At 43.3% G+C, this 13,331-nt stretch overlaps 1 protein-coding gene across 2 annotated transcripts in view; it reads left to right on the top strand.

The window, feature by feature from the left end:
- The first annotated feature begins 1,429 nt into the window (after positions 1–1,429).
- nat8l (N-acetyltransferase 8 like) overlaps positions 1,430–13,331 on the top strand; it is a 47,403-nt gene continuing 35,501 nt past the window's right edge. The window contains exon 1 of one of the 2 annotated variants that reach the window (XM_008117725.3): positions 1,430–2,068. In XM_008117725.3, the coding sequence (XP_008115932.2) occupies positions 1,747–2,068 (322 nt within the window). In that variant the 5' untranslated portion in view covers positions 1,430–1,746. The remainder of the gene's footprint in view (positions 2,069–13,331) is intronic. The other variant, XM_003225402.4, reaches the window with a different exon arrangement.

Below are 13,331 nucleotides of genomic sequence, written 5' to 3'. Positions count from 1 at the left end.
AAGTGTGAATGTTGCAATTGGCCACCTCGATTAGCACTGAATAGCCTTGCAGCTTCAAAGCCTGGCTGCTTCCTGCCCGGGGGAATCCTTTGTTGGGAGGTATTAGCTGGCCCTGATTGATTCCTGTCTGGAATTCCCTTTCTTTATGAGTGTTGCTCTTTATTTTCCTAATTTTAGAGTTTTTAAAAATACTGGTAGCCAGATTTTGTTCATTTCCATGGTTTCCTCCTTTCTTTTGAAATTGTCCATATGCTTGTAGATTTTAATGGCTTCTCTAGCAGAGCACCTGATGAACCAACCTGGACACAGTATATTATTTGAGAACACAGAAATGCTGGACCACTCTCACAACCACCATGTCAGACTACACAGAGAAGCCACTGAAATCCACAAGCACATGGACAGTTTCAACAGAAAGGAGGAAACCATGGAAATGAACAAAATCTGGCTACCAGTATTAATAAACTTTAAAAAAAAACTCCAAAAGAACAACACTTAGAAAATGGGAATTCTAGATAGGAAACAATCAGGGCCAGCTAACATCTCCCAACAAAGGATTCCCCCAGGCAGGAAGCAGCCAAGCTTTGAAGCTGCAAGGCTATTCAATGCTAATCAAGGTGGCCAATTGCAACATTCACACTTGCCTCCAACAGACAAGAGTTCTTTCTCCACCCTGCACCTTCCGCAGATACCCCACTTGCCTAGTTTCCAACAGACCTCATAATCTCTGAGGATGCCTCCTATAGATGTGGGTGAAACGTCAGGAGAAAATGCTTCTGGAATATGGCCATACAGCCCGGAAAACTCACAACAACTCAGGGCCCTTCCACACAGCCATATAACCCAGAATATCCAGGCAGAAAATTCCACACAACGGGGCTATCTTGAGTTCACACTGCCATATATTCCAGTTCAAAGCAGATACTATGGGTTTTCTGCCTTGATATCCTGGGATAGATGCTGTAGTTGCAACACCTCCGTTTCCCGCAAACGTTTGAGCATTGTGTGTGTGTGTGTGTGTCAGGAGCAACTTGAGAAACTGCAAGTCGCTTCTGGTGTGAGAGAATTGGCCGTCTACAAAGACGTTACCCAGGGGAAGTTGCCCGGATGTTTGATGTTTTACCATCTTTGTGGAAGGCTTCTCTCATGTCTCTGCATGGGGTGCTGGAGCTGACAGGGAGTTCATCGGCGCCCTGCAATCTTGCCGGCACAAGGGTTTAAGCCAGGCATGAGCAAACTTTGGCCCTCCAGGTGTTTTGGACTTCAACTCCCACAATTCCTAACAGCCTGCCGGTAGGCTGTTAGGAATTGTGGGAATTGAAGTCCAAAACACCTGGAGGGCCAAAGTTTGCCCACGCTTGGCTTAAAGGGTGCAAAAAGCGGGACGCAATTCCAAACCGCAAGCGAAGGGAGCAAAGGAGGCGCGAGAAGAAGAGGGGAGGAGGGGAGCCGGCAAGCGCGCCCTGACCCGGGCCATCCAAGACGAGGGGCGCTAGGACCCGGGGGCCACCTCGCGCCCAGCCGCACCGCATTATAAATACATCTCCAAAATGCGGCGAAGCTCCTTTTCCCCGCCGCGCCGCCGCCGCCTCCTGCCGCATCGCCTCCATCCCCAGCATCCTCCTCTTCCTCCTCCTCTTCCCTGCGCCTCGCAGAGAGGCTTCCACCACCCTTCCCTTTCTCTCCCTCCGCTCCGTTTCCAGCCTCTTTCCCCTCCCCTCCCCTTCTTCCCCTCGTCCCGTTTGCATGCATTATCTGTCTCCCAAAATGGTTTGCGAGACCAAGATCGTGGCGGAGGACCATGAGTCGATCTCCGGGGCCAAGAAGGAGAGCGTGCTGCTGTCCTCGGCGCAGATGTGGCCCTCCTTCGGGGGCGCGCCGCCCGCCCCGGACCCCCAGGAGGGCGAGGGCGAGGCCTGCGGAGGCTTCATCCGGGAGTTCCACCCCTCGGAGCAGGAGGCGGCGCGGCGCATCTTCCGCGAGGGCATCCTCGAGCGCATCCCCAACACGGCCTTCCGCGGGCTCAAGGACCAGCCCTGGACGCAGCTGCTCTACGGCACAATGGCGGGTGAGTGAGCGAGTGGGAGAAGAGCCGAGCAGAGCAGAGCGGCGTGGCCCTCTTGCCGCACTGGAGGGGGGAGAGGGAAGACAGGCGCCCCTTCCCGCCCCCTTCCAGACCCCCGTCTCCCTTCCTTTGTCCCAGGCCTTTGGAATCACTCTGCCTCAATATAGCCAAGTCCCCCAGTTACCTTTGTCACCAAACGGGGCCGAGGCGACAGGAAAGTGGGAGGAATCTGGCTTGCTGTGAGTTTCCCGAGCTGTATGGCCATATTCCAGAAGCATTCTCTCCTGACGTTTCGCCTGCATCTATGGCAGGCATCAACAGAGGTTGCAAGGTCTGTGGGAAACTAGGGTGAGAGAATTGGTCGTCTACAGTGGGAGGCTTCTCACATGTCCCCGCAAGCTACAGCTGACAGAAGGGAGCTCACCCTGTCTCGCAGATTCGAACTGGCAACCTTCAGATCAGTAACCCAACTTTCAGGTCAAAAGTTCAGCCGGCACAAGGGTCTAACCCAGGCATGGACAAACTTTGGCCTTCTGGGTATTTTGGACTTCCCACAATTCCTAACAGCCAGTAAATCTTTTTTATACTGGTTTTAAACCACTTCATTGGTAACAGCCAGTAGGCTGTTAGGAATTGTGGGAGTTGAAGTCCAAAACACCCAGAGGACTTTTTTTTTGCGTCAGGAGCAACCAGAGTTGATTCTGGAGTGAGAGAATTGGCCATCTGCAAGGACGTTGCCCAGGGGATGCCCGGATGTTTTGATGTTTTACCATCCTTGTGGGAGGCTTCTCTCATGTCCCCGCATGGAGCTGGAGCTGATAGAGGGAGCTCATCCGCGCTCTCCCCGGGTGGGATTTGAACCTGGCAGCTTGCAGATCAGCAGCCCAACCTTCAAGTCACGAGGCTTTAACCCACTACTCCACCGGGGGGAGGGGGGGTAGTGCAATTCACTTCTGGTGTGAGAGAATTGGCCGTCTACAGAGACGTTGCCCAGGTGATGCCTGGATGTGTTAGCTGAGAGGCTTCTCTCATGTCCCTGCAAGCCAGAGCTGACGGACAGAGCTCACTCTGTCTCACAGATTTGAATAGGCAACCTTCAGGTCAGCAACCCAACCTTCAGCCGGCACAATGGATTAACCCTAGCATGGACAAACTTTGGGTTTCTGGGTCTTTTGGACGTCAACTCCCACAATTCCTTACAGTTGTAGTCCAAAACACCCAGAGGGCTGAAGTTTGACCATGCCTGGTTTAGCCCATTGTGCTACTGCGGTTCCTATTGGCCACCTTGATTAGTATTAAATAGCCTTTCAGCTTCAAGGTCTGGCTGATTCCTGCCTGGGAGAATCTTTTGTTCGGAGATAACTGGACCTGATTTATTCATGTCTGGAATTCCCCTGTTTTCTGAGTGTTGTTCTTTATTTCCTGTCCTGATTTCAGAGTTTTTTTAAATACTGGTAGCCAGATTTTGTTCATTTTCGTGGTTTCCTCCTTTCTACTGAAATTGTCCACATGCTTGTGGATTTCAGTGGCTTCTCCGTGTAGTCTGGCATGGTGGTTGTTAGAGTGTTAGAAAACCTACACACAGAGGTAGATACCTTCATGAATATTCCAACCATCACCCAAGTCAAAAAATAAGTACAATCAAAGCCATGGCAGACTGTGCAAAAAGAATCTGCAAACCCCACCTCCTCCAAGGGGAACTGAACCACCTAAACTGGGCTCTGCAGACCAATGGATACTCCACCACAGACATCAGAAGAGCTGCAAGGCCAAGAACAAGCCACAAGAGTAAAGACAAAGATCCACCCAGAGGAAAAGTGTTCTTGCCATACATCAAGGAAACCACTGACTGCATAGGGAAGCTGATGAAGAAACACAACCTACAAACTATCTACAGACCCAGTAAGAAAACCCAACAAATGCTACGTTCAGCCAAGGACAAGAGGGATCCTCTCACCTCTGCAAGAGTCTACCGTATACCAAGCAGTTGTGGACAAGTCTACATAGGGATCACCAGATACAGCATTGCTCAAACACGAATCAAGGAACATGAAAGGCACTGCAGACTAACTCAACTAGGGGAGTCAGCCACAGCAGAGCACTTGATGAAGCAACCTGGACACAGCATATTGTTGGAGAACACAGAAATGCTGGATCACTCTCACAACCACCATGTCAGGCTATACAGAGAAGCTGCTGAAATCCACAAGCATGTGGACAATTTCAACAAAAAGGAGGAAACGGTGAAAATGAAATCTGGGGACCAGTATTTTAAAAGGCTCTGAAATCAAGACAGTAAATAAAGAAAACACTCAGAAAACAGGGGAATTCCAGATAGGAATCAGGGCCAGCTAACACCTCCCAAGAAAGGATTCCCCCAGGCAGAAAGTAGCCAGGCCTTGAAACTGCAAGGCTATTCAGTGCTAATCAATGTGGCCAATTGCAACATTTACATTTGCCTCAAACAGACAAGAGTTCTTTCTCCCACCCTGGACCTTCCACAGATATATAAACCTTGCTTGCCTAGTTTCCAACAGACCTTACAACCTCGTGAGGATGCCTGCCATAGATGCGGGCGAAATTCAGGAGAGAATGCTCCTGGAACATGGCCATACAATCTGGAAAACTCACAACAACCTATTATCAATATTATTTAACTAGCTGCACACCAGCTGCCACAGGAAGTGCTCCTGCAGAGACCCCTTGCCGGCTTTTTGATCCTCACAGCTTCACCGCTTGCTGCTGTCTCCTCCACTCAGCCTGGACAGGAGAGCAAGGAGGCCAGCCGGCTCTGAGCTGCTTTTGCAGACAAGCAACCCTGAGGCAGCAGGATTTCCAGTCTGTTTGGCCTATAAGCAATTTCAAGAGGGATTCTGTTCCGCTGATCTCGTTTTTCATATCTCATATTCCTGAATCATGTCAAACACGCATGGTTTGAAATTAAGCTGCCTTTCAAAATCTTGCTCTCCAAAGGCTCCACACATCCATCACATACAATGGGCTCTTAGTATCTCCTGGGGCTTGATTCCCCTGTAGGCACCAAAAGCGGTGGATGCTCAAGTCCCATTATAGCCAACAGTGTAGCTGAACATTATATAAAATGGATTTAAAAGCTCTGTATGGTTGAATCCACGGATATGGAGGGCTGGGCATACAGACATGATGGCTTTGATATAAATAGCAGGAAGCACCTCAAGTACATCAGGGCCCGAGAAATTGTTACCTGACCCCAGAAATAGATTGGTAGACAAAACAAGTATAAAAAGCTAACACTGATAACAAACCAGCATTTGCAAGTCTTGCTAAACAGACTGGTTTTCCTGTTTTGTGGAGTACAGCCGAAGCATTTTTCTGCAGAATCCACTGTAATCACTGCAGTAAATGGTTGTGTCACGTTTGGAAGCCTTTTATTGCTGCCACATGTTTTGTGACCCCAACATTCAGCTAAGGGACCCCAGTTGGGGCCGGGACCCACTGTTGAAGAAGCGTGTTTTATATGATCCAGGCATGTGAGAAATGAAAAAGAAGCTCAGAGGATCAGAATCTTACAGCTATACAAGGAGTCCCTTAGTTACAAACAAGATAGGTTATGTGGGTTTGTTCTCAAGCTGAGAGACGGGGAGACACCTTTTCCCCACGATAACTCTTTCAGAAGTGAATTTCCCTTTCCTAGGGGTAGCTTTCTGTCACTTCCTGTTGTCTCACCCCCGTTCTTAGCTATGAGTCATTTCTAAGTTGAATATTTGTAACTCAGGGACTGCCTGTACTGGACTAGATTGACTCATGGTCTAATGATATATCCCTCATCTGGACAAGAAATTCATACAGACACAGTGGATTTTGTCACTGATTTATGACATTACCAGTCAAAACATGATGCCTGTACTATTACCTTATCAGATCAGCAACAATTAACAATCAGATAGAATATCCTGAATCAGTAATGCTTGTAGGACTGAAAGCACACTTGTCAAAGGAGATCATTTTTTTAAAGGCAGCGTAATTTCAAGTTTTTGGCAATATGTGAAAATTTGTGTTAAGGTATGAGAAATGCCACAACAACAATTTGTCTTACTATTGTTTTACATTCCAAATATTTTTTGATGTCTCTGCCTATCCTTGTACATATAAACAGCAGGTAAATTAGACTTTTTAAGAAGATCGAGCCGTAAACCATATTATTTGAATTATGTACCTATATCCAGATCTCTAGATATTTACATAGATATAGCTAGAGCCTGAGTAAATTTTCCAAAAATTCCATGAGTTTTCCACTGCTTTTTTCCTTCTGAAGGGTTTCTGAGTTATTTTCTGGATAAAAAGAGGTATGTGTGTGTGTGTGTGTGTGTGTGTGTGTGTACACACAAACAAGCAAACATATCATTTCTCAGAATGAAAACAGAAAGCGATGTGGTATTCACATGGAATCCTTTTTTTAACATGCTGGGCTTTGAATGCTTTTGCACATTTTTTTCTGAGCTATAATTAGTGTCCGTTACTTGGAATGAAAATATATGAAATTTCAAGGAGCTGTAAAGTAATGTTCAACATTGTTCTAAAAGATAAATGGAACAAAGCAGGGGATTAAGTTGTTTGAATACATGGATTAATAAGGGAAAGCTTAATGAATTACATTTTCATGAATGTGTTAGGGATGCAAGTCAGGAATGATAGTTTGGGGAGTCAACAGAGGGTTGGCCCTACGTCTGCTCCCTCTACCATTTCAGAGGGGTATCTTTGCTACATCAGCAAGCATGAATCAATAATGTAGTCAAGGTGAACCAGAAATGGGAAAATTTACTCAGCAAAGCAAACTGTCAAAATGTTTTCCTGTACTAAACATTCAGGAATCAAATTGCACTTGGAATTACTTCAGTTTTGTGTAGATCCAATTGCAGAGCAGAACTAATGAAGCTGGATTAGAATCACAAATGTCAGTGGTTGTTTAGGCCGTCTATAAATACACAATGCTTGCGTCTATGTGGGCTCACTTTTTGTTTTGTTTTTCTCCATTGTGAGATTACTTTCTCCCTGCTTTCTCAATTTAAAGAATAAATGCTATTATGAGGATGTGATCTATTAGAATGGCTCATATTCTTAGAGTCAAAACAAAAAATTAGGGACACCTCCATATCTAATTCACAGCTATAGACCTCTTTTAGTTTTACTTATGTTGTGTTCTTGTAGGCTTGTCCTTCTTTTGCAGTTTCTGGGCAGAATCCAGTGATGGACTTTGGTGGAACAGTGGGTTTCCAGGGAGGTGAGAGTGGGCAATCTCTACCCCCAGTGCACCACCAAAATCACTTTTAGAGGAGGGAGAAATACTATGGTAATGTTTTTCAGAAGGTGTACAGGGGTAAAATTGGAAGAGGACCGGGAAGGTTCCAACACTTTCTCAAATCAATTGTTTTAATTGTTTTAATTATATTGTTTATTTGTTATTTATTTTAATTATGTAACTTTGAATTCCTTGTGTATGCTGGGCTTGGTCCCCATGTAAGCTGCCCTGAGTCCCTTCCAGGAGATGGTGGTGGTTTATAAGAATAAAGTTGTTGCTATTATTATTATTATTATTATTATTATTATTATTATTATTATTATTATATGAAATAATTGGATGATGACTGGAGACCAGGGTTTGAATCCCCATTTGGCTATGGCAATCCACTGTGTGACTCTCTCAATTTCAGAGGAAGGCAAAGCCATTCTGCACAAATCTTTCCAAGAAAACCTTATGATAGGTTTGCCATAGAGACACAGAAGTTGAAAACTACGGTACTTGAAGACACGCAACTATATCAATGTACTTACTAATCAGTCTTATCCTTGTCCATCCTCCTGATGATTTGTCCATTTCTTTATCTTCTTGTGTAGAAATAGGACTGAGGGGATGGAGAGCTTGAGAACAGATTGTGATTGCACCTCCACTAGTCAGTCCATGCTATGGCAGTGCTGATTTCTGGGGGAAAGTAGCAATACTGGTTTCCTATGAGCTGTGCCAGGGATACTAGCTACCTTCGACAAAACTGTGATTGGTGTGCTTTCAGTGTGCGTTCACTGCAGTTCCAGTGCTGAAAGAATGCATGTTTGTATAGAACTTTATGGAAGAATGTTTTGTTGCAGTCTTTATCCTGTGTAACACAATGGTTAGTTGGCAAGATGTTACTAGTTTTGATATTGCTTCTGTTTTACTGCTGACATTTAATGACTGAATTTTATACAAGCTGTTGTATTTATGGATTGTATTACCTTGGAAGCTGAGAGCTAAATGGTGATATATAAATATTTTAAACAAAAATAGATAACTATTGCAGAAATGGCTCTCAGTACTAAACTAGAGTCTTGATTCTCTTTGTGTGAACAGTAAAACTTCTTGTATTACCATGATGGGGCCACTGCAGACCAGCATTCCCATCTACACTGCCATATAATGCAGTTTCATAATGCAATTTAACTGCATTGAACTGCATTATATGAGTCTACACTGTCATAATGCAGTTCAATGCAGTTAAACTGCATAATGAAACTGCATAATATGACAGTGTAGATGCCCCAAAGCCTCTAGTGCACCATTTCAGTTCTGATGGCAGGATGAAATAAAAAAAAAGTGATTTCCCCCATCTTTCCATAAATGATAGCCTATCCTCCAGCATTATATGGATGCAATCTGTGATACATGTGGCCTAACAACATTAAGAGTTTGTTGGATGGCAAATATTATTAATGAGGAAGAACAACCACACTAGGAGACTTTATAGCAAATTTCTTTTGTACCAGCCTGCAGGAAAGGTGAGGATTTTGCCCTCTCATTTCTTCCTCTGCTGAGTTAGTGGAATGCAAACTACTTGTTTACTTTGATTTCAGTTTGCAGCAATTGAAGTAACCTGTAAACAAGGGAGGAAAGTGGGGGGGGGGGGGGAGAAAGCAGGACATTTTAAAAATAGTTGAATAAGTGGAGTGACAGTTTAAGTGGGACTAGTCTTGCTAAATTGGGACAGTTGAAGGGCATGTCATAGTAATAATATAATACTTAATATCTATAGACCTCTTTTCTGGAAACACAATAAAGAGCTCGTTGGATGTCACCACAATCAAAGCTTTATTTCTTTAACCCTGCTGGCTGTCTCATATGAGAACAGGCAGTTTCCGAGGAAACTTAATTCTAAGACTTTAAGGTGGAACATACATCTCTTATAGTATTTGCAGTATTGATCTCAAATTATGGAAATTAGAGAAGGGGTAATCTAAACTTCATTAAGGGCAGATTGTATGTGTGGGAGTGTGATTGAGGGACAACCAGGCATAGAGTTCTGAGGATGTTTTGGTTTCAAAGGGGATCCCTTCAAGGAAAAACTCTTCTATTGATTTGGCTATGTTGACTATTTCTGCTTACCAAAACAAGACTTTAAGGTTATATAAAGTTTGAGTGACTGAGCAATTTCTCCCTCTTCTCCTGGCCAAACTGGCAAGATTGTGTCCCTTCCGTTCCTCTGCAGGGCTGAAAATCATTTTTGCTGCCAGTGCACTCATTCTGCAGATGATATTTAGTGAAGAAGCAGAAAACAGAATCTTTAAGAGAAGCCGAGAAACAAGGAATGCAAAGAATTAGACAATAGACATGGCTATCCCAACTGAACTGTGCCTGTGACAGCTTCCACGTTTTAATACACAGGATTGCCCAGCATGGACATGAAATTGGTTGTGTTTAAATGAAGCATATAGTGTCAGATTAGGTAGAATATGTTTTTAAAAACCAAAAGTATTAATACCCGAGTTTTATTTGAGCAGACATTAAAGATGTATTGAAAGGTAAAGTTTGCATGAAGTTTGCAGAACCTAATCTTGGGAGTAGCCCTGAACATGAGCAGCAGGACTACAAAGCAACATTCAAATGATTGTATCCTCTGTGTACTGAAGTCAACATATTATTTTAAGCCCCATGATATGGCCATTGTAAGAGTATAACAGGAGGGTTCTTGTGGGTTTCCCAAAATCATCTAGCTGACTACTTTGAGGGAAAAGATGCTGGGTAGATAGATAATGCCTTTGATGAAGTGCTCTCATGTAAAGTTTTGTTACCAAGTCTTAAATAGGCTTTGACAGTTGAGAAAGGAGATATAAAATAAAAATGATCAATGCTACAGTAAACAAAAGTAAGATTATGTTGTATGTGATTTCAAACACAAAGTAGTTACAGTATGTGCAGATTCATCTCTTTGTTTATTATCACAAAGAATTGGAAGAACTTGTTTTTAAAGGTGAAGTTCTGACAATCAGTGATGGAATCATGTATCATGTTTCACTCAAGATAAAGTTGCATACGCTTAACTACCTACTTGAAGTGCTAGACAACTCTGCTGGCAGATTGTGAAGATGTGGGCACCGTGCAGAAGGCCAGCTGTGAATTAGTGCCTGATGTACATTGAGATTTATGCAATTTGCATCAGTCTCATTGAGTATAAGTCCCATTGTGCATCGGTCTCTTTGTTAGTTCTGTTATGTAGTAAGAGCAGCCCTCTATTGGAGACACATGTTGTACATCTTCAGAATTCTAATTTCTACATATTTAACCCCACTCCTCAAGACATAACTGTCATACAGTTCTGACAATCATCATTCTGACAATCCTCTTTATGATTTTAAGAAAGTTGTAGGGTCATATGAATTGGAAGAGATGCATCAGTTATTTTTAAAAATGAATTTGGAGTTTGTGTATTTTAGTAAGTAAGTAAGTAACTTTATTTTTCTATCCCGCCATCATCTCCCGGCAGGGACTTGGGGCGGCTAACACTCGACAAAGGCCCGAGAACAATAAACAATTAAAAACATATTACAAAGAATAAAAACACAATAAAATTGACATTATGCAAAACAATATATTAAACCATAAAAACTCATTTAAGGCATAAATTGAGTAACAATAAAATAAAATAAAACGGACCTTTTATATGTTTCTTCTGGTTGATGCAGTAGATATTTTTTAAAAAGAAATGTCAAAAGGAAGGGACTGTGACATCATATTGGACACACAATATACTTAACAAATTCCTTGTTTAGATCAAGATGCTATACATTGTACAGATTTTGAAAGTATCATTTCAGCATGAAGCTCTAGGAGTGTTGCTTATTTACAATTTCTTGAAAACAGCTACTGTGTAATGTAGCAACTACAGTAATTTTAACTTTTTGAAACAGTGTGAATTGGTTATAATATTAGTTTATAGCATGACATTTGAAGTATTTCAGAAAAGTGATAATTGTTATAATGTGGATATAGCAAAAGCTCAACTGGGTGCACTTAGAGATCTTGGAGATGGAGAGTAGTGGCTCATCTGCATAATTTTCCTAATCTGTCTTTGCTGAAGTTGTTGTAGAAAAGCAGCCTGCTTGGGAGAGTTAGTAGGCCTTTGAGACAGTTGTACATGTCTTGTGGCACACACAGTTATATCCAGGCCTGTAGCGAGGGGGCGGTTTTAGGGGTTCAACCCCCCCCCCCCTGAAATTTTTCAGGTTATAAAAAAAACCTGGTTTACTCATGAATTTTAACTGGTTAACCAAATCCCCATGCTAAGTCTATGAGACACAAAACATTAAGAGCCCCTCCAGGCACTATCTCAAACAGATATTGACAGGTTTGTAGCGGGGAGGGGTGTGTGCTAGGAGTTAAACCCCCCCCCCAAATTTTCTGGTTACGGCCCTGGTTATATCCCATGCCAATGTGATGGGCAGGAAAGGGAGAAGAGTAAGTGCAGTGATAAAAGCAGCAAGTGCAAATTGGTGATGCTCTTGGAAGAGAACGTCAGTGCACTACAACTGAATGTTGAGTCTCTTTAGTGTATCAGACAATAGGAGAACTTCCTAGATAGAACACAAGGAAAATTAATATTACAGAACCAACAGGAAGAAACTGGCAAGGAAAATGAAAAGGCTATAACACTGAGAAAATAGGAGTAGTAGGAGTAGATCATATTGGAGGAATTGAAAACTGCTTCAATTAAGCAATCACTCCCTACATCTTCGTGGGGATAACAACAGTGAAGACACTGAAATGAGAAACAAGCAACAGGGGACACCACATCCCAAGGAAAAAGTCAACGTGACCACCAATCACAACAACAACAAAAGAAAGGTGCTGGTGATTGGGTATGCATTACTTAAGGGAACCGAGGCACTTGTGCGCCAGCCTGAACAGATGAATAAAGATGTGTGCTATCTTAGTGGCACATGTATCTAGGATATCACTGACAACTTGCCAAAACAAATCAAGAACACCATCAATACCCCTTTCTTCTGTTTCATGTGGAGGCCAGTTGTATTGCAAAGAACACTTTTGAGCAGATTGCCTTGGAGCATGAAACCCTGGGTAGGAAAGGGAAGAGTTTAGAGGCACAAATGGCATTCTTGCCAATTATGTGAAAAATAAAAGACCACACAGGGTCAGTGAGATACTGCAGGTGAATGACTGACTCAGATGGAATTCCCTACCTAGGGAAGATCTGAGAAATCAAAGGGAAATTTAAACCAAGAATGGGGATGCTCTACAACTTGTGATGACTCATGGGCCTTGTAGTCCTGTTCCTAGTACTATTGTGGCAGACGAAGAGGAAAACATGGGGTTTTCGCTGGTTCAGCAAGAGCCGGAGTCTCTTCACCTGCAGGATGTTGATGTTTGCCCTCAAGAATTCAGCCAAACAGGCCTTGGGCAGAACTCCCCTCCGTTTCCCAGGAAGGAATCTTATGCTAGAGAAAGGGGAGTCAGGGAGGCCCAACGAAGGAGTTTACGCATCGCTGCCAAAAATCAAGCCGATTAGGCCTGCTTCCCTTGAGAAATTCTAAGGAGTCACACATCTGGACAGAGTTGGGTTTCGTTTCCCGTTCTCTAGGGAAAGAGTTCTGTTGGCGGGAAAACAAGACCCAATATAGGTGTTTGGCGCGAGGGATTCTTTGCGGAGTCAATTGATCAGCTTGAGGAGAGAGATCGTGTGTGGACTTCGTAATCCCAGTTCCTTGCTTCCCGGATCAAGCTTCAAGCCTTGCCCTGTCTCACGGTTTTACCACGGACTCTGCTTCATGCTTCATGTTTGCCTTGTCTCCAGTCACGGATCTAGCCAAGAATCAAGTTTATTTCCAGCCTTGTTGTCAAGCTTCATTGGACTCTAAGACTCTGTTATTTTCCCACACTATTGCTTGGCGAAGTGTGTGTTTCGGTCAAGTGGATTAAAACTTTGAACTCTAATATTATTTATTGGACAATATCTTTTTGGAC

Source organism: Anolis carolinensis, chromosome 3, assembly GCF_035594765.1.
Source record: "Anolis carolinensis isolate JA03-04 chromosome 3, rAnoCar3.1.pri, whole genome shotgun sequence".
Classification (NCBI taxonomy): Eukaryota; Metazoa; Chordata; class Lepidosauria; order Squamata; family Dactyloidae; genus Anolis; species Anolis carolinensis.
Note: the sequence above shows the minus strand (reverse complement) of the source record. Positions and strands in the feature narration are given on the sequence as shown.